At 33.6% G+C, this 27419-nt stretch overlaps 1 protein-coding gene across 1 annotated transcript in view; it reads left to right on the forward strand.

Moving 5' to 3' along the window:
* The window catches only part of LOC145249495 (A disintegrin and metalloproteinase with thrombospondin motifs 6-like), a 733443-nt gene extending 707177 nt beyond the window's left edge, over window positions 1-26266 (forward strand). The window contains exons 23-25 of the mRNA XM_080111103.1: window positions 173-322; window positions 1863-2013; window positions 25903-26266. Of these exons, the coding sequence (XP_079967229.1) occupies window positions 173-322; window positions 1863-2013; window positions 25903-26066 (465 nt within the window). The 3' untranslated portion in view covers window positions 26067-26266. The remainder of the gene's footprint in view (window positions 1-172; window positions 323-1862; window positions 2014-25902) is intronic.
* Window positions 26267-27419: the final 1153 nt, after the last annotated feature.

Here is a 27419-nt window from a genome sequence, read left to right on the forward strand (position 1 = left end):
CTAGCAAATTGTTCATGACACTAACTGTGGTACTGAAGATCTGAGGCAGTTGATGGAAGCCAAGAAAGTCTGGAGAAAGAGAGTCGCATTGGTCTGGGCTAGGAGCCCAACCAGATAGATATATATAGATCATACTGTAGATGTAAAGGATTTTTTTTCTCTTTATTTGCAGTGTTCGCCATCATGTGGCTATGGTTTACAAAGAAGAAAAGTGAAATGTCCCCGAAGCCGACAATGTGAACTTAGTGAAAGACCCCCGGAGACCCAGAGATGCCAAGAAACACCATGTCCTTCAAAATGGGTGACAGGAGCGTGGTCACATGTAAGTCTCTTAACTTATTTTGTTAAAAATAATAAAATTACGTTTCTTTCCAAATCCACTTCAGATGGTGGGACTTGTCTGACTTGCTATTTGCTTTCTAATCTTATATATATATATATATATATATATATATATAGAAAAGCAACTGCTTGAATTTTTAAAACTTTAATTTATCCTCCAAAAAGGGATACTGCCACTAATATGGGAAGGGGCACTGTGATAGGGTCCAGATTTCTAAGTGTGCAACTTGATTGGAGAATTTGGCAGCGAGATGTTTGTGTACATTACGTTTAAATTACTGCATGTTGCTACCATCTGGAAAATGAGGAACTTATAGAGAGTTCCAAAGGTAAATTATTCGCAAAAAGCTTTCAGAGTAGAAAATCTCCCAGCATTAATGCAACAGAGCTACTAGCACTGTTAGCAGCAGCAGCAGCCGTATAACAGCATACATATGCAAATGACCAAGCTGGCTACACGAAATGACGTCACAGGAGCAGAAGAAAAGGGGGGAAAAGCAGAGATAAAAAATCACACATGGCCAGATATGTGACAAAGAAGCACGAGTTAATGACATGACCAGAAATTAATAAAAACCAATAAAAATGCGTATATAAAAAAAGATGTCAAGATTATTGTGAAGAACTCAGCTATGCTTTGAATTGAAATCTCTGCGAAGACAATCGTTAGAGTTTTGCACAGGAATTGACTGCAAGGTAAAAAATAATGAAAAACTGAATTCAATTGAAGAGACATCTCCAAAGCCAAACTGAGAACTTGAATGCCTACTAGACACGTGGATGATGAGCACATCTTTGTCTATATGAAAAATGAACTGTTTAAAATAAGAGGCAGTGTGTTGTTGGAAATACCAAGAATAAATACCTTTTGTTTAAAACTAAAAAAAAAAAGCAAGTCGCATTTCTTTCCTTTTCCTCTGATTCTTTGTGAGACTTTGATCTACAACATGTTGGGTTCATTAATATATTACGGAAGATTGATATGAACCATTAAAAAAGCTGTTTCAACGTTACATCTGCATAAAGTAAGGGGGGGATTGCCGCTAGTCCAGTAGATTGAGGCTTCTTTTGGTCTAGGCTTTACAAGATATATTTTGGTATAACATAATAGAATCATTAAACAAAATCAAAATATAAAGAAAACACAAAAAATGAATAATGAAAATTAGCCTAAATTGAAAAATATTGTTCCCAGAACTTGTTGGGTACCTTTGGATAGTATTAGTATAAACGTGATTACAATTTCTTTTCAATAGGTAAACAAAAAATAAAAATATTATTTTTATGGAAATCACTCGAATCGGAAGTCAGGAGTTAGGAAGAAGGAATTCGGACAAATATTTATCCTTATTTTTATATTCTTAGTTTCATTCAGTGGTAACGCTCTGCTGGTTAATAATGACAAAAGTTTCCTGAACTTAATCCATTTACTCCTCAATTTTGCAATTTCATTGGAACCTGCATCACTCTGTGCTCCAATGATAGCATTTAAATAATGTTACTGTTTGTTCTAATTTCAGTGTACGAAAACTTGCGGAACAGGAGATCAGATCCGCCTTGTGCAATGCGTAGACGTTTCCACACGACAACCAACCGAGAAATGCAACATGGCTGAACGACCAATTATTCGCAGGAAGTGCCATACGCAACATTGTCCAAGAACGAAAAATAGTAAGTTTTATCAAAATCAAATGATTCTTTTTTCCAAACTTTGATCTATCTCCCGGAGGCACAACAGATAAAAGTGCTAAATATAATCAATTCTAAGTGACAGTCAGTTGGAGGTTGAAGATTCAATCCTCAGCATTGCTGATACTAGGAATATGATTAAGAATTACTAAAAACTTCTGCACGGTTATGGCTGACAGGACGAGAACAGTCTACCCCCGTGGAATAAATAATAGGAACCGTTCGAAATTCTGTACAGATTCTAGAGTTTTGTACATTTTTTTTTTTGCTCTGTTGATAAAGCCCATAAAACATCTGGGCGAAACGTTGTTTTAGATCTTCCGATTTTTCGTTTTAATTCTTGCTGTTTGATCGTTAGTTATCATTTCAAAACCAAAAGATTTATAGTATTTTATACATATGTTTATGTAGTACGTCTTCCATGTGTTTCGTTGAATAGCAGAAGTCCACTTGTCTACTCTTATATAAAAATAGCCTGGGTGCCCGACATTGCCCAGGTGTTTGGAGATGTGTGTTGAGCAAAAAAAATAAGTGGTTGTAGGCAGGCAGGCTCGAACTCGTATCACGAAGGAGGAAAAGAATCTGAAAAAAAAAGTGACGTGTTTGCTGTTGCGTCCATCGCCAAACCGGAAGTGACGTAGGTTTAAATTAAGGCTAGACAATCTAAAAGAGAGGATGACTTTAGAAACTATCGGCGAAAAAAGTGACCCCCTCCTTGTAGAACAGTGCTCAGTTGAGGGTGAAGGAATTAATGTTTTTGGCTAAACAAAGATTTTACTCATTATAAACAATCATTGGTGTATGATTACCATTTTCTGTTCATTATAGTGTTATCTGATTAGTAGTTTAAGAGTTTATCGGTTAAATATTTACATACAGACGTCTACTGTTTTATTTATATAGAGAGGTTAGATATATATGGATAACAAGATGATTGGTTGGGATGTTGGTTGTTTTGTTTTACGGCATATCAACCCTTTTCAGGTTATTTAATGCCGAGTCTGGTGATTTTGAAGAACGATTTTTTAATATAGTATATTTGTTTTTTAAGTCGTATTCTATTTAACCCATAGTTGAGACCCTAACAGGTGCTACCACTCCGGGTCAGAGTGGACCTGGGAGCAATGGCAATGAAAGTGTGGCTCCACACTCCCTAGGGCCTGCAAGCTGGGGCCTCACCATCGGATATAGTTAAAGGTCATATCCAGGACCGATAACAAGATGAAGATGTTTTCATTATTTTTGTTATTATGGTTCCTACTTTGAATGTTAATCTCAATTTTCGACCGATATAACCTCTGACCTTCTTGATATGTGGCTCGTAGAACTTAGAGAAATGAAAACAATTGGCCGCAAGCAACTTGACATGCTAACTAATAGTTAGTTCCAAGTTTTACGTAGGTTCAAGGTACAATTACAAATTACTTAAGAATTCTATCTGGTCCTGGCTGATAAGACAAGAGCAATCTACCCTGCATATTAAATGGAAAAATGGTAGGATCCTTCTGCCGCTCTAGAAGATATCTCACTCCTGATGCAATTCTCTACCTATATAAATGACAGGTATGGCTAATGATGGAGTACTGTCGCCACATCTGGGCAGGAGCTGCTAGAAGCAGCTTATCCTGTCTTGGCAGAGTTCAAAATAGACTTCGTAGCTTAGTGGGCGATGCTCTTTTCTCTTCCCTGCAACCTCTTTCCCACAGAAGAGACGTTGCGAACCTGACTCTGCTTTATCATTATTTTCATGGCAAGTGCTTGTCTGAGCTTCCATCTATGGTCCGCCCCTCGCCAAACTTTCATGAAAAACACTCGTCTAGCAAAAACCACTATCAATAATTTCCCACACTCTTTATCTGTGCCTAAACCTAAACGTAGATTCCATGAACTGCACGCCTGTGGAATTCTCTTCTGTTTGCCTGTTTTCCAGCTGACTACAATTTGTGTGTCTTCAAGTCCAATGTAAACAAGTTCTTGATGAACCGTCTCCCTAAGTAATCCAATTTACAAAATTTTCACTACTAATGTTTACTACGCTATAATCCCATTGATTAATGTAAACCCATTAACCTTTATCCTTGAGTGGCCGCCGGGTCTTGATAAGTGGTGATTCCTTTTGTAAAAAAATAAATAAATAAAAGCGTTCTGCTCAAAATTCTAGAGTTCAGTAAAATGCACATGAAGAAGGTCGGTGGTTATTTCGGCCAAAGCTTTGTTAGAATAACATCCAAGATGCGAACAGCAGTCTGAATAATCCAAATTATTTACCCTCATCTTAAAAATTCCGAAACATAAGTTGATATTGGAATTATCTGGAAAGATCTATTGCGCAATGGCTAAAAGTGCTAGTTGATGATCCATTCAAAGTTTGATGTAGGTTGATGGTATACTTAAAAATTACTCAATCATGGATAACAATATAGGAGTAATCTACCCTCTAGATTAAATGAAGCGTTTTGTTTGAAATTCCTGAGATCAGGAAGATGCACTTCACAGAGGTCAGAGGTTATGCCGGCCGAAACCTTGTGAGAATAACATTGCAGACGAGAACAGTAGTCCGGATAATCAAAATCATTGACCCTCATCTAAGTAATTCCGAAACAAAACATTTTTTTATAATCTTTTAATTTGCAAATAATTTATGCTTTGTTTAAAAGCATGTGGAAAGAGTTTTCTAGAAAACCAATCTAGGATTTCTGAAACAATTAGGTTGGTTGTTTTTGTTTTACGGCATATCAACACTTTTCAGGTTATTTAATGCCGAATCCAAAGATTCGGAAGAAAATTTCTTTAATAGAATATATTTGTTGTTTTCAAGTCGGTTTCTATTTAACTCGTAGTTGGGACCCTAACAGATACTACCACTCTGGGTCAGAGTGGACCTGGGAGCAATGGCAATTAAAGGGTGGCACCACACTCCCCAAAGTCCGCAAGCTGGGACCTCACCACTGGATATAGTTTAAGGTCATATCCAGGACCGAACAATTAGAATAAGTAGAAAATGGAGTTTTTATAACGAATTAAAAAAGAAAATTTTACATAAAATAAAGATGTTTTTATCATCAAAATTTAAAAATAAATTTGCTTCGTTTTTGTTTTATATATATATATATATATATATATATGTATACATATATATATAGGTCATATATATCTAACAATGAATAAAACTATTAAAACTAAAAATCAGCGGGTTAATATTTATTAAAAATGAATAAAACTAGATATTAATATTTGAAAGTTAATAAATCAATCAAAACTAGAAATAAATACTTGATAAAAAGTAATAAGATTAAAGATTAAACTTATTAAAACAATAAATTAATTGTTTAATAATAATTATCGCTTTATTAAATTACTAATTAATAAACCAAATTATCATACATCTCATGAGTAAATTTTACATTTAAAACATCGGATTATTTTTTAATTTCAATTTGAAGCGATTTTCTTTTGAATACGAAAAAAAATGATTCGTGCACTAATATTTGTTTAGATATTTTGACTAATTTAAAAACGTAAAACAGGCTGAAAAATAAAATATTAAATGTATTGAAAGAAAAAAAAAAAATGAATGAATAAGTAAAAATAAAAAAAATTAAAGAAAGCAAATTTTAGTTTGAAAAAAAAACCAAAAAAAAAACCTCTTTAATTAACCAACCAAAGGAAATGAATAATTTTTTCCCCAATTCGTTTAATAAAATGAAGCCATAGTTATAATTTAAAAAAAGTTTTGTTTAAACTTTTTAGTTTTCATATTTGTTGTTTTCTTTGTCCAATTAATCCATGGGATTTCTATGGAAATTACATTGAATCAATCGGAAAACTCTGGAACTTTCCTTTTATCAGGTTGGAAAATGGGATTGTTCTTGAGAAGAAGATATTTTTAATCCTTAATACAAGAGCTCATTTTCCCCTACATTAAACTCATAAGAACGCAGATTGACTCATTCCGAAGCACTTGTGATTTTCATAAATGAATTTTTTTTTATGCCGGACTTTCACAAAAAAAAAGCCAAAAAAGCACTCGACTAGCTACAAACACTATCAACAATTTCCCCCACTCTCTGTGCTTCAATCTAAATGCAGATTCCATAAACAAACGTTCTTTCCTAAAACTGCCTGCCTGTGGAACACCGTTCCACTGGCCTGCTTCACGGCTGACTACAATATCATAGCCTTTTCTTGGCCCTCGGGACAAGATCAAAGTGTAGTATCTGTTCTTCAGATGCTGCAAGCTATGACTAGCAAAGACCAGATGTGGGGGCAACCCCACATGCCTGACCTTTAACCAGCTCCCATTTCCCACCTCTCGGGAGCTGGTCCCCTTTTTCCCTTCCCCCTCCCTTCACTCCTCACATTAAAAATTGGCCTTGTGCCTAATTTGCTCGGTGGGGGAGCAAATAAATACCATCTGTTCTTCAGATGCTGCACTTCTATTTCTTGTTCTCTTTCGGTGGAGGAGAAATCCTTCACGACTGAGACAATTTTTATTTTTGTACCTTTTCTCCACGTTAAAAAACGACCCTGGTGTCTAACTCTGTCCTGTGGGGAAGTATAGTAAATAGGTACAATATCATAGCCTTTAAGTCCAATGTAAACAAATTCTTGTTGAGCTGTCCAATAAATAATCAAATTCTACCCAATTTCCACCATTAATGGTTACTACACTACCATCTTAAATTCATAAACCCATATCCTCGAGTGGCCTTCGGGTCTTGATAAAAAATACTGAAAATGTTTCAGAATTTTTGAGATGAGGATTGATACAGTGGTCAACAACAAATTTGTTGCCTGTGTTTTTTCGTCTGATTTAAGACAAATCCGATACACTGAATCCAATAAATCATATTAGTTTTGTTCAATAAGGTCAATTTTTTAAGCTGTGGTCACATGTCGTTTTGCACGCTATTGTTCACATGTATCCATATGTTGAGCATTTTAGAAAACATTGTTAATCTTTCCTAGGCATGTTCCCAAATAGTAGCCCCTTACGTCCAAGTGGTGATATACCTTGTTGGGGGGTTAAAGTGAGTATAAAAAAAGAACATTTTTCTTATTAAGTCTTTAGTTGAATCGAACTGTACTCAATAACCTAGATAGAAAATGTGTAATTACTAAGGGATACGGGTAGAGCTGGAGAGAGAGGGAGAGATGGAAATTTTAATATAAGATTTGACACACATACTTTCATTTCTATACGCTTGCGAGCAACGCCGGGTAATCCTGCTAGTTTAATATAAGTACAAAAAAACCCAAAAAAAACAATGTATTCTTGTATGTGATATATACAAAAAATGGCTTCGAATTTTTTCTTGCCATTACGGTTCTAAACAATCTCCGATTTCTGTAACTTACATCACTTCTTAAAGCAGGTTTCGCAGAACTATGTATACATTTCATAGCTGTTCAAAAAGTATTATATTCATTAAAAAAAATAAAAATAAATAAATAAAAAATTTGCCTCTCAAATATCTATCGCCATATAGAAAGTAGCAAACCGTTTCACTCTTTATCCATTAAGTCCCCTAACCCTACTCATGTCATACTGTTACTTTATTAACAAGTATAATACGTCCGTTATTATTTAATTTCCAACTTCTTCCTGTTACTACTATATTATGCCAGATTTTAAATGTAAATAATAAACGCTCCCTTTAATTCAGTTACATTCTATCTTGCATTGTGACTGTATCTGAAGAATAAAAAAAATTATCAGTGATTGATTTTATTTATTGAACTCTGGCTACTGCGATTACTTTCAGAATTTTTTCAGAATATCAGAATGAATCACCGAACATTTCCAACTGTATTCAAAATGTCTTATGCTTACTAATACGCATTAAACAAAAAAATATGTGGAGAATAAACTACACACTCCATCATATAAGCACAAGAAAAATAAACGCGTATCTTTTTATTAAATAAATTTTTCGATTTTTGATACTTATCGGATGAATTTCTGTACAAAACATATCTAAGAACGCTGCCAGACAGTGTGTGTGAAATTTGAAAAAGATAGGTGCAGCTGTTTTGCAATCTATGACGAAGGAACTCTCTCACACACACAGTGACTGCCAAGGATGAAGTACTGCTGCCATATCTGAGCAGGAGCTGCTAAAAACAGCCTATCCTGCCTTGGCAGAGTACAAAATAGACTTTGTGGCTTAGTGGGGGATGCTCTTTTCTCTTCCCTGCAACCTCTCTCCCACAGAAGAGATGTTGCGAGCCTATCTTTGTTTTATCGTTATTTCCATGGCAGGTGCTCGTCTGAACTCCAATCTCTGGTCCCCCCTTGCCAATCTTTTACGAAAAACACCCGTCTAGCTGAATCCACTGTCAAAAACTTTCCCCACTCTTTATCTATGCCTATATCAAAACGTAGATTCCATGAACAAAGCTTCTTTCTTAGAACTGCACGCCTGTGGAACTCTGTTCCGTCTGCCTGCTTCCCTCCTGACTACAACTTGGATTTCTTCAAGTCCAACGTAAACAAATTCCTGATGAACCGCCTCCTTAAGTAGACACTCTAAAATATCTACACTAACGTACTGTACTTACAATAACCCTTATCCATGAGTGGCTTCCGGGCCTTGATAAGTGGTGACCACCTTGTAAAAAAAAAAAAAAAAATATAAGAGTGGAGTTATATTTTTATATTTTTCGAAAAACAGATTTTGTTATAACTGACATGTTTCACGTGTGACATCTGAATACACAAATTAACTAAAGTTTTTTTGAATCGCAGATATGTATAAAACAAAAAAAATCCCACAGCTAATGACACTGTACTTTTAAAACAGTTACTACACTCTCTGCTCTTCTGAAATGATTTGATTAGGTGGTTTTGTTTTATGGCATATCAGCCTATTTTGCATCGTTTTATGCCGAATCTAGTAATTTTGAACAAATTTTTTATGATTTGTTTTACTATATACATAGATTCGAAAAAAGTTGTCAAAATATATTTATATAACAAATAAATGTTATCAAAGGCAAGATAACTTACTCTTCTACTCATCTGGATACGTTTTTAGTGGTTTTATTTAATCTAAAATATTTATTCGTTTCGAAAATCATACAGTGTTTATCGATATATTTGACCCCCCCCCCCAAAAAAAAGCAAATGGCGACGAGGTCTATTAAATATGTTAAGTTTGGGAAAATGCGTTCAAACTAAAAAATTATACAAAATGCTGTTAGAAATCCACCCAATATATGTTAACGTGACGGTCTAGCATATATTGAGTGAGTTTCTAACAGTATCTTGTATAATTTTTTAGTTTGAACTCATTTTCCCAAACTTAACATATGTAACAGGGACCTCACTGCTATTTGTCTTTTAAATATATCGATAAACACTGTATGATTTTTGAACTGATTAAATATTTTACATTAAATAAAAACACTAAAAACTTATCCAGTTCGGTAGAAAAGTAACTTATCTTGCCTTTGATAAAATTTATTTGTTATATGTTTGTTTTTTGATAACTTTTTCGACTCTGTGTATATAGTAAAACCAACCCCGTTTTTTGTTCTAAGTTCTTTAGATCTTCAAATATTTATTCATGGTGTTTGGTTTTGTTGTTTTGTAATTAATTTTTGACTTTGCAGAACATAATTGAGTTTTGCAAAGAAAAAAAAGCGTCATCAATGTTTGGTGCATTTTAAGTCAGAAAACCAAAATCTTCAGACAGCCTGATCAGGCATTTGAACTCAGGGCTGAAACATTGAATATTAGTTTGAAATATTATAGTATTCCAGGAACAACTTCAGGTAACAAGTTTAACTTGATTATTGGTTTGAAAACTTTGGAAAAAAAAAAAAATTCTCATCCCAAAGGATATGCTTTATTGGTTTACGTTTCTCCGAAGAGAAATACAGTTTCACGATAAGAAAAACGAGATGTGACAAAATCTCTGGTTTTAATCATTGTCATGTCACTGTTGACAATTTTCTCATCAACGTGTTGTGATAATATTTGGATTTTGAAATAAGCGAGAGGATCACTGTTAAGTCTGCCTTGCCATAATTTCTAGATTTTCTGAAACCCTTTAATATATTCAACTTGTTGAAACATACTGCGTTTTCATAAGTTTCATGCATTCAAAAAAAAAAAAAAAATAATGCCTCTCAAATATCTATCGCCATATAGAAAGTAGCAAACTATTTCACTCTTTATCCATTAAGTGCTCTCACCGTACTCATGTATATCATGTCATATCACATGCCAAATGCCAGTTAATTAAGTCAAGTTTATTAAGAACTGCTTTAAACCCTCACCGCTCACTCATTTTTCGACCAAATTTCAAACAATTATTACAGTTCATAGATAAGCTTCTCAGCTATATTGTGAAAAGAAATTTTCAATTTTCGTTCAGTAAAACAAAAGTTATGAGTTTTCGGGTGTTCAAAATCGTAAAAAAAACAAAAAAAGTAAGGAGGTGAGCGAAATATTTTTATGACTGGTTTCCATAGCAACCACGTCGCTTCAGCAACTACTGTTGCTACCAATTTACCGCTCTCGCGGAAAAGTAACAAATGAAACAGAAAGAATGAAAGGGAGATAATTGGAGGGATTTTATTGAAAGCAGACGAGTGCTGTACATTGTTATTACATATGTGTATGTTATGTTTATGGGGGCAAAAAATTAGACTGAAATCAAACAAAGAACAAATGAATTTACTGGAAGCCTGGAAAAATCATGGATTACAATAGAAAAATGCAAGCATGAAAAGTAATATGGCTAAGCTTAAACATGGAAAAGTAATGGACTAGTTGTTAAAACTGGAGAAAAAAAAAAAAGAACAAGATATTCTAGTAAAAATATAATAAATTTCTAACTTAAAATATTGCAGTATTAAGAATTTTTTTTAAAATTCAATTTATAACATTATATAATTAATTCTTAATGCTGCAATATTTTAAGTTATAAATCTATTATATTTTTTACTAAAATATCTTGCCCTTTTCTTTTCCAGTTTTAACAACTAGTTCTTTACATTTTCATATTTAAGCTTAACCATATTACTTTTCATGCTCGCATTTTTCTATTGTAATTTACACATATTCAACCCAAACAAGGAAACTTGCCAGTGAAACGTAAGAGGCTTCTGTAAATAAGGAACCATATCTACAGGGAAACTCCAAATATGGAGTTAAACAATAAAGATATGTTAACATTAAATTCAAATTTCTTTATGTTAGTGCAGTCAGGAAAATAGGAAGACGATTCCAAAGTCTAGCAGTTTGAGGGCAGAAACTATTAGAGTACAAAGTTTGTTCAATAGGTTTCCAGACTTTTTTTTTTTAGTATGCACGCCTTTATTGATAGTACACCCAGGAAACTTTAATCCCTTTCGAAGTAATCTCCTCCGACTGCAATGCACTAGTTGTACTTTACCAACAACTACTGGAAGGTCCCATGGAAGTTCTCTTGTGTGAGCATGTCAATGACCCCCTGTCGTAGCCTTTTTGCATCTCATTTGTCTCGTAATGACAGCCTCTAAGGTTTTCCTTGAGATTAAAGAATAACCAAAAGTCACAGGGAGCAAGGTCTGGACTATAGGGAGGGTGAGGAACTGTCTTAATGCCCATCTTGGTCAAATAGTCTGTGACAAGGATGGACCACTCTTGGGACAAACTTTGCACAAATCTTTCACATCTTCAGTTCCTCATCAATAATTTGAGTATACAGTTCCCACACTGGCATGACACTGTACACTTATTGTCTCTACAGATACATGACGATCCTTATCCATGAAATTCTTTATTTGGCCAATCAACTCTGGTGTTATGACTTTCTTACTCCTCCCATACCTCTTATTCCTCACAGACTCCCTGCCGTCCTTGAATTTCTTATGCCACTCAAAAACTGATGTGCGATTCATGAAACATAGTCCAAAAGCAGTCTGAAGCATTCCATACGTTTCTGTGACATTTTTTCAAGTTTAAAACAGAATTTTATTTCAAATTGTTCTTCTAAAGTCTTTTCTCGTTCAGATTGCATTTTTAAAATTGACCAGCTGTGACAATAAGACTTTAGTAGGGTGTATTTAAATTCCTGCTGTAGCTGTTCATTTGAACATGAAATCATAATTGGTCAATCATCTCATAAGATGTATAGCAATAACATACTGAATTTTCAAGAGTCTACGACCATTTTAAATGCTTGTACAAAATAGTCTGGAAACTTATTAAAGGCATCTCGTAGAAGACTTTCCAGCATCTAAGAACCTCCAAAATGAAGGAGTGAGAGTTTGTTACTTGTCGGGTTAATCAGGAAGTATTTACGTTGAAGGAGCACCAGTGCTATGAGTTTGTTGGAGCACATTCACTAAAGTGCTTGTAAAACCAGCACAGGGATGCCACGTTATAGTGACGAGAAACGGGTTGGAGCTTGGTCAACAGTGCAGAACGTATTAGATTGGAGACTGTTTCTATAAGACAGTCTCCACCCCCAAAAAAGTAGTGGTTGATGCACTAGAGCAAATATGAAATTCCTCTCTCTCTCTCTCCCCAAAATCGGCGTAGCCATTTCGAAGTCTATAGGGAACGAACACACTCACAAAGTTGTTTATATAATAGAGATATTGTATTAATAAATAGTATTCTGCACTGCTCATTTCACTGTTTATTAAATTTACTTCAGTTTGTATATATCCATTACACTTCTGCATTTCCTTCTATGAATTACCTTTATAGACCGAAGACATGTCCTGCATTATACTTGTGAGTTGACTTTTTATGTTATTTTAAAGATTCAGCAGTTTTGGGTTGTAATTTTCAATCATATTCAGGTTTGCTTTTTTTTTTTTTTTTTTTTTTTTTTTTTTTACTTCGGATTCTTTAAACTTGGGAATCCAAATAATGGAAAGTATTAATTTTCTATAAAAAGAAGAAATCGGAAATGAAATAGAAATATTAATAACGTTTTTTTTTTTATCACTTATTAAAAACCAAGCATCTCAAGGATGCCTTATGCCAAACTTGGTGAAAATCTCTTGAGCAGCTTTGGAGGCTATGAGTAACGAACAGACAAATAAAATAGTGTATAATATACACACTCACATTATTTTATTTGTCTGTTCGCCACTTATATTCTCGAAAGATACTCGAGAGATTTCACCAAGTTTGGCATAAGGCGCCCTTAACATACTTAGATTTTAATAAGTAGAAATATATATATATATATATATATATATATATATATATATATATATATATATATATATACCAGTGGGTTGAACCAATTTTCTTCTGAAGGAGAAAGTTCTACTGGAATATCAAGTTAACAAACGGTTTCTGATCGCATGTAGACCCCAGTCAGGGGAAACAAGGATGTTTTGCAGTTCTTGCCGGAAAATGTTAACGTTCTCCTACATACAGCGCCTGGTATTCCCAAATGGTCACCCAGCTGGTACTGACCAGGCTCAACGTTGCTTAACTTTGATGATCTAACAAGAACCGATGTGTCAGTATGATTATGCCGTATATAAAAAAAGTAATGGTATATTATAATAGGCATGTTCTGTGCAACATCGGTGAGTTGTCGTTTGTTTTTTTTTTAGGGGGGGGGCGGTGATGTTTTTTTTTTTTTTTTTTAAGAATGCAGCAGTTTTGGGGACATGAAAAAATAAAAATAATACATAAATAAAAATAGCCTTCCAATCACACCTGAGTCAATAAAAATAGCAGGTAAAGTCTTCTTTCGAAAAACAATGCAAGTTTTTATAACTCTTACAAAACAAGATAAAAAAAAAAACAGTTTCCTATCGTATTTTCTTTTCTTATATACGCCTTTTCATCTATATTAGCCAGCATGTCGGTCGGTCGATCTGTCGGTCAGTCTGTCATGATTCAGGTGTAAATGTCATATCCGTGCGAAATGTGCAAATTAGACGGACGTATCATAATTGTTTTTATGTTCCTTCATGCAAATCAATATTTTCTTTTCTTCATGAAAAACGTGCTGCATTGAAGTGTGATGCTGGCTTTGTTGAAGAACAAAACTATTCGCATATTGTTTAGAGAAATAATGAAATACGCAAGATATGAGGTGCCTTCAATAAGTTTCCAGACTATTTTGTACAGACATGTAAAATTGTCATAGAACTGCACGCCTGTGAAACTCTGTTCCGTCTGCCTGCTTCCCTCTGGACTACAACTTGGATGTCTTCAAGTCCAATGTTAACAAATTCCTAATGAACCGCCCCCTTAATTAAACACTTCATCAAATCTCCACACTAACGTAATGTACTTGCAATAACCCTTATCCCTGAGTGGCTTCCGGGCCTTGATAAGTGGTGATCACTGTGTAAAAAAAAAAAAAAGAAAAAAAAAGACACTTGAAAATTCAGTATATTAATGCTATACACCTTATAAGATGACTGACCAAATTTTATGATTTCAGGTTCAAATGAACAGCTACAGCAGGAATTGGAATACACCCTACTAAAGCCTGATTGTCACATCTGGTGAATTTCAAAAATGCAATCTGGATGTGAGGATAGTTAAGAAGAACGATATGCAATAAAATTCTGTTTTAAATTTGGAAAAAATGTCACAAAATCGTATGAAATTCTTCAGACTGCTTTTGGACCATCTTGCATGAATCTAGCATCGGTTTTTGAGCATCATAAGAGATTAAAGGAAAGCTGGAAGTCTGTGAGAGATGATAAGAGGTAAGGGAGGAGTAAGAAAGTCAAAACACCAAAGTTGATTGACCAAATAAAGAATTTCATGGATAAGGACCCGTCGTGTGTCTACAGAGACAATAAGTGCACAATTTGATGTCAATGTAGGAAGTGTATACAAAATTATTCATGAGGAACTGAAGATGTGAAAGATTTGTGCAAAGTTTGTTCCAAGGGTGCTCCATCCTTGTCACAGACTATTTGACCAAGATGAGCATTAAGACAATTTCTCATCCTCCCTATACTCCAAGCCTTGCTCCCTGTGACTTTTGATTATTCTCTAAGCTCAAGAATAACCTTAGAAGTTGTCGTTATGAGACAATTGAGTAGATGAAAGAGGCTGTAATGAGGATTATTGACAGACTTACACAAGAGAACTTCTACGGGGTCTTCCAGAAGTTAACGGAATGGTACAACAAGTGCATTACTTTGAAGGGGACTTGAGTTTCATGTTTGTACTATCAATAAAAGTTTCATGTGTGTACTATCAATAAAAGTTTCATGTGTGTACTATCAATAAAAGTTTCATGTGTGTACTATCAATAAAAGTTTCATGTGTGTACTATCAATAAAAGTTTCATGTGTGTACTATCAATAAAAGTTTCATGCGTGTACTATCAATAAAAGTTTCATGCGTGTACTATCAATAAAAGTTTCATGCGTGTACTATCAATAAAAGTTTCATGCGTGTACTATCAATAAAAGTTTCATGCGTGTACTATCAATAAAAGTTTCATGCGTGTACTATCAATAAAAGTTTCATGCGTGTACTATCAATAAAAGTTTCATGCGTGTACTATCAATAAAAGTTTCATGTGTGTACTATCAATAAAAGTTTCATGTGTGTACTATCAATAAAAGTTTCATGCGTGTACTATCAATAAAAGTTTTATGCGTGTACTATCAATAAAAGTTTCATGTGTGTACTATCAATAAAAGTTTCATGTGTGTACTATCAATAAAAGTTTCATGTGTGTACTATCAATAAAAGTTTCATGCGTGTACTATCAATAAAAGTTTCATGCGTGTACTATCAATAAAAGTTTCATGCGTGTACTATCAATAAAAGTTTCATGCGTGTACTATCAATAAAAGTTTCATGCGTGTACTATCAATAAAAGTTTCATGCGTGTACTATCAATAAAAGTTTCATGCGTGTACTATCAATAAAAGTTTCATGCGTGTACTATCAATAAAAGTTTCATGCGTGTACTATCAATAAAAGTTTCATGCGTGTACTATCAATAAAAGTTTCATGCGTGTACTATCAATAAAAGTTTCATGCGTGTACTATCAATAAAAGTTTCATGTGTGTACTATCAATAAAAGTTTCATGCGTGTACTATCAATAAAAGTTTCATGCGTGTACTATCAATAAAAGTTTCATGCGTGTACTATCAATAAAAGTTTCATGCGTGTACTATCAATAAAAGTTTCATGCGTGTACTATCAATAAAAGTTTCATGTGTGTACTATCAATAAAAGTTTCATGTGTGTATTATCAATAAAAGTTTCATGTGTGTATTATCAATAAAAGTTTCATGTGTGTACTATCAATAAAAGTTTCATGCGTGTACTATCAATAAAAGTTTCATGTGTGTATTATCAATAAAAGTTTCATGTGTGTATTATCAATAAAAGTTTCATGTGTGTACTATCAATAAAAGTTTCATGCGTGTACTATCAATAAAAGTTTCATGTGTGTATTATCAATAAAAGTTTCATGTGTGTATTATCAATAAAAGTTTCATGTGTGTACTATCAATAAAAGTTTCATGCGTGTACTATCAATAAAAGTTTCATGCGTGTACTATCAATAAAAGTTTCATGCGTGTACTATCAATAAAAGTTTCATGCGTGTACTATCAATAAAAGTTTCATGCGTGTACTATCAATAAAAGTTTCATGCGTGTACTATCAATAAAAGTTTCATGTGTGTACTATCAATAAAAGTTTCATGTGTGTATTATCAATAAAAGTTTCATGTGTGTATTATCAATAAAAGTTTCATGTGTGTACTATCAATAAAAGTTTCATGCGTGTACTATCAATAAAAGTTTCATGCGTGTATTATCAATAAAAGTTTCATGTGTGTATTATCAATAAAAGTTTCATGTGTGTACTATCAATAAAAGTTTCATGTGTGTACTATCAATAAAAGTTTCATGTGTGTATTATCAATAAAAGTTTCATGTGTGTATTATCAATAAAAGTTTCATGTGTGTACTATCAATAAAAGTTTCATGCGTGTACTATCAATAAAAGTTTCATGCGTGTACTATCAATAAAAGTTTCATGTGTGTATTATCAATAAAAGTTTCATGTGTGTACTATCAATAAAAGTTTCATGTGTGTACTATCAATAAAAGTTTCATGTGTGTATTATCAATAAAAGTTTCATGTGTGTATTATCAATAAAAGTTTCATGCGTGTACTATCAATAAAAGTTTCATGTGTGTACTATCAATAAAAGTTTCATGTGTGTACTATCAATAAAAGTTTCATGTGTGTACTATCAATAAAAGTGCTTAAACGAAAAACGTTGGGAAACTTATTGAAGCCAAAAAGTATCAAGACTGAGCTGTATTTACAAGGAGTATTTAGTTCTCTCCTCCTGCAAGAACTGTGACACAAGGGTCGGAAAGTGGGATTGAGAAGTCAGCATTCCCCGGTAAGGGCGTCTCAGGTGATTACCAATAAGCCAACTCCTTCTCAAAGAGAGAAGGCAAAACCTTGGCAGGTGGACTTTCTAGAACTAGACCGAACCATCATTACACCGCAAACAATATGGATCAGGTCATTACAGGAATGGTCTAATCTCTGTTGATTTTGGAGACTCCGAGGAATGATACAAATTATTAATGAGAAAACATTTGATGCCTCCGTTCAGTTTGAAAGGTAAAGGATACCCACTTTAGGGGCAGCTGCACGTGTAATTGTGAGGCAAGCGTTGTGCAATCCACAACCACATCTCTCCTGAATCGGCACTGTTTAAATCTAGTGGAAAAGAGAAGTCCAGGACGATTGGAAACAATGCCGAGAGAAACAGAGAGTGCATACAGCATCTGGAAGTTCCAAATGGTCACCCATCTGGTACTGGCCAGGCTCATCGTTGCTTAACTTTGGTGATCTGATGGAAACTGTGGCTCAAACATGATTATGCCGGATATGAGTAAACATTCTCGTATTATTTGGATTCTTCGGACTACTGTTCTCATCTTGAGTATTATTTTCACAACGTTTCAGCCGATGTAACCTCCAAAATTCTTCGGATGCATCTTGTCAAACTCAGTAATCTTTCTGTTAAACTTGGGAATTTGAACGAAATTTCAAACAGAACCCTTTATTTAATCCATAGAGGGAGAATATTCTCGCTCCATCAGCCATGACTGGGTAGAAGTCATAAGTAATTCACAATTGTATTTTGCATCCACAAGAACTCTGGGCATAGCGGATAGAGTACTTGATAAAATTCAATTATAAAGTTAGTCTTTTGGAAGCAACACTAAAAAATACAATTGCACATTATGTTTTCTACCATATCATGGCTGATAGAACCAGAGCATGTTACTCCTGGAGATCAAATAAAGAGTTCTGTGTAAAATTTTATGCAGATTCCCGAGTACGACTGAAAGATTTCAGAGTTTGACAAGATACACTTGAAATCAGATATTACAACGGCCGAAATGTTGTGAGAATAACACTCAAGATGAGAACTGTAATCCAAATAATCAATCGTCATCTCCAAAATTCAGAAACAAAACATTCTATATATAAAGTTATGCATGTGTATATGTTCATACATGTATATGTACACGACTCTTTTCAAAACTAATTGGTGCTGGGTATCACCTTTAAAGACATCAAAAGTTGAGGCTTCAGCTGAGTTGCCTCTTAGTGCCCATTGCTCCCAGATATAATTAAGCTCGGAGTCTTAATTCATGTTAGGGCATCTGGTGCTACCAGATCAGGCTGTCTGAAGATACTGGCTTCCTGAGAAAACATGCACCAAACATTGTTTTTTTCCCCTTATTCCTTTGCAAAACTCAATCATGTTCTGCAAACTCGAAAACAGCATATTTCTTCTACAAAATAATCAAAACAAATACCATCAAAAATATTTTAAGATATAAAAAACTCGACGCATAAAACTTTTATCCTAAATTACTGGATTTGGCATTAAATTACTCAAAAAGGGTTTATTTGCCATAAAACAAAACAACCAAACCAAACTCTATGAAGAAATATTTAAAGATATAAACAACTCTAAGCATAAAACCTTTTCCTCAAATTACTGGAGTCAGCATTAAATAACCGGAAAAGGGTTGATACGCTGTTAAACAAAATCAATCAACCCAAACTAATTAATCGATCATTATGAATTTTGGAACACAATTGTATGAAAATTAGCTTGATTTCGTTTCATGGAAAGGGGGAAAAGAGAGGATAGAAGCCCTTCATGGACATTCAAATTTTTATAGAACTTTATGTACTAGATAATATTCTGTTTATTCTTTAGTTACTCCGTATGTTACGCTTTCAAAAAAGTAAAATACAATTTTTGAAGGACAAACTGCTTCAAAGAAAAAAAAAAGAAAAAAAAGCACAACATTTTGAAAATTTGGCTTGGATGTGGCCGATCAGGCAATCCTGGACAAGCATATGTTCAGAGGCTTAAAAAAAAAAAATCAATGTTCTTGTTGCAATATTTTATATAAAATAACGGTATGATTCCTGAAAGTTGGGAGATTCTATATATAATCACTGCCGATAGGAACTGACCAATCAAATTAATTCACATTCTGCTATCAACCAATCAGAAACCAGAATTGCCCCATAAAAATTGAATATTTTAGCATTCCGGCACATAATTTTTTGTGTCAACACGAGAAGGATATTTTTCTCTTTGCTTGCCAAATTATAAAGTCCAGGACCTGTACAGAACAGCTACCCACTGAAAAGTCTTCATATCCAGGACTTCTATAGAATAGCTACCCATCGAAAACTCTTCTGAAATTAAACATGGCTTCCAATTCAACAGTTTGTATTGACTGCCATCCCATTTTTCATTTCGTAATTTTTTGTGGTTTGTTATTCTGAGCATTTTTCTTGTCATCAAGAACTCTTACCAATCATCTGCTGGGATTTTGAACGCTGCAAGTACATTTGTGATTCTGAATAATCCATCTTCGAATTAACATTTTCTTTTGAAAATATTCTTCTTAGAGTTTTCTTTCTTTCTTGTCTTTCAATTAGAAGAAATCAAATTTTAAAATTTATTTCCATTTTATTCAATTAACATGCTTTACTTTTTATCGATATTTATTTTTTGTTGTTTTTTTTATACTTTGAATGTTTTCTTCAATCGTCCGTTTCCATATGCCAATTTAGCTTTGATTTTGTTTACAAAATGTCTGGACGAAATAATCTCTTTATTAATAAACAAGTTAACATGTTTGACAAATAATTTCGTTGAAAGATGTTTGTTTTTCAAATGGAGCCATTGACAATTTTCATTGGTTGTCAAAAAAGATAAAAGACAAACTAAATTCTTCAAAACAAATCAATCCAGAGTTAGAAATAAAATAACAATAATAATAATAAAAAAAACAATATTCAGGTTAAATTGGTCCAGTGGTTCCTAACCTTTTGTAATTGTCAGCACACTATATGTTTTGTAAATTTCGAAGCACACTGATCACAAAAATACATATTTTCTACTCAAAGCCTTTTTGCAATAAAATAATTAAAAAAAAACATGATTATATATCCATCCATCCATAGCCCTTGAGCCCGTAGAGGGGCATAGGCCATCTATAACTTTTTTATAGATGCTTTTGTAGCGAGGAGTTCCTTTTACAGGGTGAGTGTGCTGGCCCCACACCTAACTTTGCCAGAAGGTACATACAGCGCCTAGCCTTCCCAAATGGTTACCCATCTGGTACTGGCCAGGCTCAACGTTGCTTAACTTCGGCGATCTGGCGAGAACCGGTGTGTCAACATGATTGTGTCATGCATAATTATATATGGAGAATTTTTATTCACATGAATCAACATTCAATATCTGGTATAGAATAATAATAGTGGGACAGTTGTGCCTGGTGTTTCAACGAAACTCCTATCAATAACTTCACCCACTCTTTATCTTTGCCAAAACCAAAATGTAGATTCCATGAACAAAGCTTCTTTCTTATAACTGCACGCCCGTGGAACTCTCTTCCGTTTGTCTGCTTTCCAACTGACTACAATTTGATTGTTTTCAAATCCAATGTAAACAAGTTCTTGATGAACCGTCCCCTTATGTAATCCAATTCACAAAACTTCCACTGCTTATGATTACTATGCTATAATCCCATTGACTAATGTATACCCATTAACCCTTATCCTCGAGTGGCCTCCGGGCCTTGATAAGTGGTGAAAAAAAAGACGCTACTGCTGCTGCAATATGTGGGTAAATGTCAGAGAGACATTTTTAACTCTTCTTCAATATTTTTAAGTCTTTCATGTTTTCTTGAAAAATTTTAATGTTCAGGTAAGAAACAATATTCACGTAGGTAGGACGATGAGAATGGCAGTAATATTTTGATGGCTGGTTTACTTAGAGTTGGTTTGATTTGGTTTGTTTTGTTTTACGGCACATCAACCCTTTTAGAGTTATTAATGTCGATTCCAGTCACTTTGATAACAGTTTTTATGCTTCAAGTTCTTTATATTTTCAAATATTAATTTGTAGAGTTTAGTTTGGTTTAGTTTAGTTTGGTTTGGTTTAGTTTAGTTTGGTTTGGTTGTTTTGCAGCATATCAAGCCTTTTCGGGTTATTTAATGCCGAATCCAGTTATTTTGGAAATAGTATTCATGTTACATCCAGTTATTTTGTAGAAGGTTTTTATTCTTCAAGAAGCTATTTGTATCTTCAATCGCTAGTTTGTAGTGTTTGGTTTGGTTGTTTTCTAGTGGATTTTATCGTTTTTCTTCCCTGCCCTGAACATGAATGATATTATTTTTAATGGGAGAGGTAAAAGAGTTACAGTATTAATGTTTGGTACATTTTAAGTTAGGAAACCAGTCAGGAAGTGGGAGGTGGGGATAGAAAGAGAAAGGGGAAATGGGAAGAAGGAAAAGGGGGAAAAGGTGGGTTGTTGTTTTTGTTTTTACAGAACATAATTAAGTTTTGCAAAAAGTAGAAAAGCGAAAAAGCATCAATGTTAGGTGGACTTCGTCTCAGGAAGCCAATATCTTCAGACAGCTTGATCTACTAGCACCAGATTTAGAATTGGAACTGAACGATGTCATCATGATTAAGAAATTAAATGTTTTTATTAAAAAAAAAAAATGAAATTAAATGGCTTCTAGTTCTAATCTCTTTACGGCACACCCTAATCGTGCCATAGCCCACTGGTTGGGAACCACTGTTCTAGGGCGAATGCAGAAAAACAATACTTATAATTCTTCTGAATTTTTAAGATGAGGGTTGCTTATTAATAGTCTTCGGACTACTGTTCTCAGCTTCTGTTAATTGAAAACGTTTCTGTTGATGTAATCTTCGACCTTCTCCAGGAGAATCATGTCTAACTCTGGAATTTACACTTAATTTCAGACCGAACCCTATGCTTAATCCATGAGGTAGTATGCTCTCGGTCTGTAAGCCATGACCAGATAGAAATTTCCACAAGGACTCATTGCATAACGGATAAAGTACATGGTAAACTTCGGTAGCAAATGACACCTTTTCTGGAGATTGAAGGTTCAATCCTAAGTGTGGGTGATACTCAAGATACACTTGTGAATTACTTAGGACGTTTTACACGGTCATGGCTGACAGAACGAGAGTATGCTACCGTGAATAATTTCATTCAAATTTTCGAGTTCAATATGATACACCTGAAGAAGTGGGGAAGTTACATAGACTGAAACGTTGTGAAAATAACACTCAATATGGGAACAGGCCAAAGTATTCAGTATGCGTTCAAATCTCCCAATTAGTACTAATTTATATGCATGCCTAGGATTCACTTCTAAACTAATTAACTGATCATTCTGATCATTCCGAATTATAGAATAGTGCTGCTATGCATACAGGAGGGGGATAATGTTGGCTATATTTAGTTTAATTTTGTTTTATGCATAGAAGGCAAGGAAAGGGTGGAAGTCCTTGAAAATTCAGATGTTTCTAATTTTTGTGAAGCTTAAAGAAAGGATTGGACATTAATTGTTATTATTATCTCCCAAATTTCAATTTCTTTGAGGTATTTTGATTAGGTTTTACCAGGTATAATATGGGCAAAAAATTAAAATATTTCAGATTTGCATTTTATATATATATATATATATATATATACAGCTTTTTTTTAAAACTTTACCAATAGTAATGACATACTGAAGTGATTGTAAGTTTATTTATTTGAATAACTTTATAAGTTTGTGCCTATTTCCATTCTATGGAGGCCAGGCCCGAACGCAGACCCCACAATTTTATTATACCATCCCTATTTAAGTTAAAACATACTTATCAAAGTATTATTATGTACATCTATATCAAAAACACTTGTAAACGTTTTTTTTTAAATTTTTAAATTTTTTTTATTTCCATACTTTGTGGACTAGGCGCGAACGCAGACCCCACAATTTTAATGAACCACCGTTCTGCCAGATCAAACATACCCATTCCTGTGTCTCGATACATCTTCTATCATTATATGTGATCAGTTTTTTAAAATAGTCAACCATATAGGAGCCTATTCGTGACCAGACACACACACAGCTTTATATTATAGATATAGCTTTTTTAAAAACTTTACCAACAGTAATGACATACTGAAGTGTTTGCAAATTTATTTTAATAACATTTACAAACATTTCAGGAGGCTATTAAGTTTAACCAATGGGAAAAAAGAGAGAAATTATTCAAAACAAGTTGGATTAATTTATCCCTGCAGATGAATCCTGAAGGATTGGAAAGTACTTGGACTTATGATAAACATGGCGATTACATCATCCAGTTCCCGCCAAAAGTAAAGACTGTTATTCGGAAGTTGTAAAGGATCGAAAATAGAATTAATAGACAAAAAACATGTATTTTATTTAATGAAATAGGCCATAAAGAAAAAAATGTTGCCTATATATATATATATATATATATATATATATATAATTTCCATATTTTACCCTCATAAGGGCTCGTCAAGTTAAGATGCCTAATAAAACCTTATGGGGATAAAACAGAAAAGTTCTCTGTAGCTTAATTGCTATATATATATATATTTATATATATATATATTTTTTTCATAACTTATACATTTAAAGGACTGTTGAAATAGATATTGAAAATCGATACATAAAAATATATCACATTATAAAATTTTCCGTTAATATATATATATATATATCTATAAAAGTGAAAGTGTCTGTCTGCGTGTGTATCTGTGTGTCTACATTTCGCTACACAATAACTGTCAATTTTAAGTCTATAGACTCGAAATTTGATATACAGGGTACTGAAATTTGGGAAAATCGATGTAATCGGTTTTCGGCCAGGAATTTGGCGATTAAGGGGTCACAGTTCAACGATTTGACCGACAATTTTGGGTCTAAATACTTGAAATTTTAGATATAGGTTCTTTGGACATGGATCTAACTTAGTAACTTAATTTAAGCCCAAAACAATAAATTTTAAGGGGTCAAAGTTAAAAAATTGACCACTTTTTTTTTTTTCTCAACATCTCAAAATACCCGGGCAACGCCGGGCACCCATGCTAGGGTTTTCATATCTAATTTATGAAACTCACTATGTCCGTCGGCCTCCATATTTTCAAACTATTTCTTCCAAAACAAAAAGTCATAGAGCGGCGTGGGGGACCTCAAATAATTGGATTTTTATGGACCGTTCTTTTATGGATCTTTAGCTGGTCAAAATAGGTTTTAAGGGGTCAAAATCGAAATAATCGTTATACATTTTATACAATCATCTTAGTTTAATTTTAATCAGTTCGTATGTGTGTCATGTTGGTACAGCTTTGCTTTCGGTGTCGATTCTAGCTGATGGCATCCAAATGTGTTTTTGAAATCACGACTTTAATAATATAGACGAAATCTGAATAAATTAAAATATCATATTTAAACGTATTTTACGATCAGCAAAGCCGGGCACCCCCTCCCTTCGCTAGTATATATATATATATATATATATATATATGTGAGGGTAAAACTTATAAATATTTATTATAAAATATTGTAGTCATAAATTTCATGAAGTTGAGCCCTATTTAATGAATTGAGAAAAAGTGGTTAATTAAACAATTGAAAAAATGGTTAACTACCATACATGCATCATAACTAGATAATTACTTAATTTCCTTCCATTTACATGTTAATTGGCGGTGGCTTAGAGGAAAGATGTTAGCTTGCAAAGCAAATGTTGGTTTTGTTGACAGAGTTCAAATCTCTCGACCAGCACGAATTATCACTTTGCACACTGATGATTGTATAAGAATGAAACACTAGTGTCCGTATAAAAATAATTGTTAATATTTATTTCAAGGATGAAGTACTGTTGCCACATCTGGCCAGGAGCTGCAAGAAGCAGCTTATCCCGTCTTGACAGAGTTCAAAATAGACTTCGTAGTTTAGTGGGGGATGCCCTTTTCTCTTCCCTGCAACATCTTTCCCACAAAAGAGACGTTCCTGGCTTGTCTCTACCTTATCGTTATTTCCATGGCAAGTGCTCGTCTGTCGGCAAACTTTCATGAAAGCACTCGTCTAGCTGGAACCACTGTCAATAATTATGCCCATTCTTTATCTGAGCCTAAACCAAAACGTAGATTCCATGAACAAAGCTTCTTTCTTCGAACTGCACGTCCGTGGCATTCTTTTCTGTTTACCTGTTTTCCATATGATTACAATTTGTGTGTCTTCAAGTCCAACATAAACAAATTCTTGATGAACCGTCCCCTTAAGTAATCCAATTTACCAAATTTCCACCAGTAACGATTACTATATAATCCCATTGACTACTGTACACTCAGTAACCCTTATCCTCGAGTGGCCTCCGGGCCTTGATAAGTGGTGACCCCTAGGTAAAAAAAAAAAATCATAGATACGTGCATAACCAGAACATATATATGCAAATCTTTTTTACTTTTTTTTTTTGTAATCCAATTTTCTTTTTCTCATTTTCAGCCTCAGCATTCAAGTGCGGAAAGCCAGAGAATGAAAACCTGACATTGTGTCGCAAACTCCGAGCCCGAAATCGCTGCAAACATGTATTTGTGAACCAGATATGTTGCAATACATGCAAAGACATTCGCGTTGTTTCCAGACGAGCCTATCGAATCAGGTCTTGATTTGTTTGAATGCCTTTTTTTTTTGCAGAAAAGAATGAAGGCAGTGGAAGAGATCTTTGAGATGAAAATTTGCAGAGATACAAAAGACGGATATGAGAAAGGAGAAGTTAAAGAACGAACAAAGGGGAGGCAACTCTGTAAATAAAAGAATTACTGAAACTAACACTGAAAAAAAAAATGGATTCTTGAATTTGATCAACCATTGTATTTTTGTGTCATTTCCTTAATTGTTGCCAATGACATTTATATATATATATATATATATATATATATATAAACCAAATTAATATAAGCCAATTATTTAGCATTTATTCTAATTTTGCTCAAGTCTTGAATGAGATCAACGATTGTATTTTTTGTTTCACTTTTCATATATATATAATATATATATATATCACAAGTAATTTCGGTTTGCATATTTTTGTTTGGATCCTTTCCTATTTTCGTATTAATATGCTTGTTTAAAGCAAAAACTGCCTGGTGTAGCTGTTGACTCAAGTACTTTTGAATTCGTTTGGATTTATCATAAGGGATAATTGGTCCAACAGTGATTATAGCAGCTATATCAGCTAGTTCTTGCCCGAAGCAAGAATATTAGTAAGACCACTAGAAAGAATTCAGACCAAAATATGGAGATAGGAATTGTTTGTGTTATGTAATGCAATATGTCTATATGAAAAAAAAAATACAATATATATATATATATATATATATATATATATATATATATATATATATATATATATGACATTATCAGGGTGTTAGAATAAAATAAATCCGACGAGATGAAACAAAAGTTGAAACAAGACCTCAACGTTTCGCCTTCCTATTGTGAAGGCATTTTCAAGAATAACAAGAAAAATAAAGGATACCAGTGTTCTTATCTATTACTATTTTTTCAATTTATCTTGTCATACTTGAAATTACACTAAGTTTTTAGTCTTTCCCCTTATATATATATATATATATATATATATTTCTGTAGAAATATATTTTCTTATAATACATACCAATCCTTATTTAAGAAGCTCAATGTAATTACAGAGCAATATAGAGAATAAATGACAAAAAACTATATTCCAAAATTCATGATGTTGACCATCTTATTATTTATTCCTTTAATTCAGTTAATTTATACAATTCTTGATAGTATCTGTTTCATAACGCAAAATCAATCAGTGAATCTATTATGCCCTTAACTCATCAGAAGAAATAGCAACAATCAATCCGTCAAAAGGAAATAAACTGTGATTTGACATGATTAAAATTCGAAAACTGGAAGAGAAGCTGCATATATCTTTAATATGTTTCCATTACACCATTTTGAATTTTATCAAAGTCACTAAACCCAAC

The sequence above is a fragment of the Euprymna scolopes genome, chromosome 28, assembly GCF_053919585.1.
Source record: "Euprymna scolopes isolate OS-2025 chromosome 28, ASM5391958v1, whole genome shotgun sequence".
NCBI classification, from domain to species: domain Eukaryota; kingdom Metazoa; phylum Mollusca; class Cephalopoda; order Sepiida; family Sepiolidae; genus Euprymna; species Euprymna scolopes.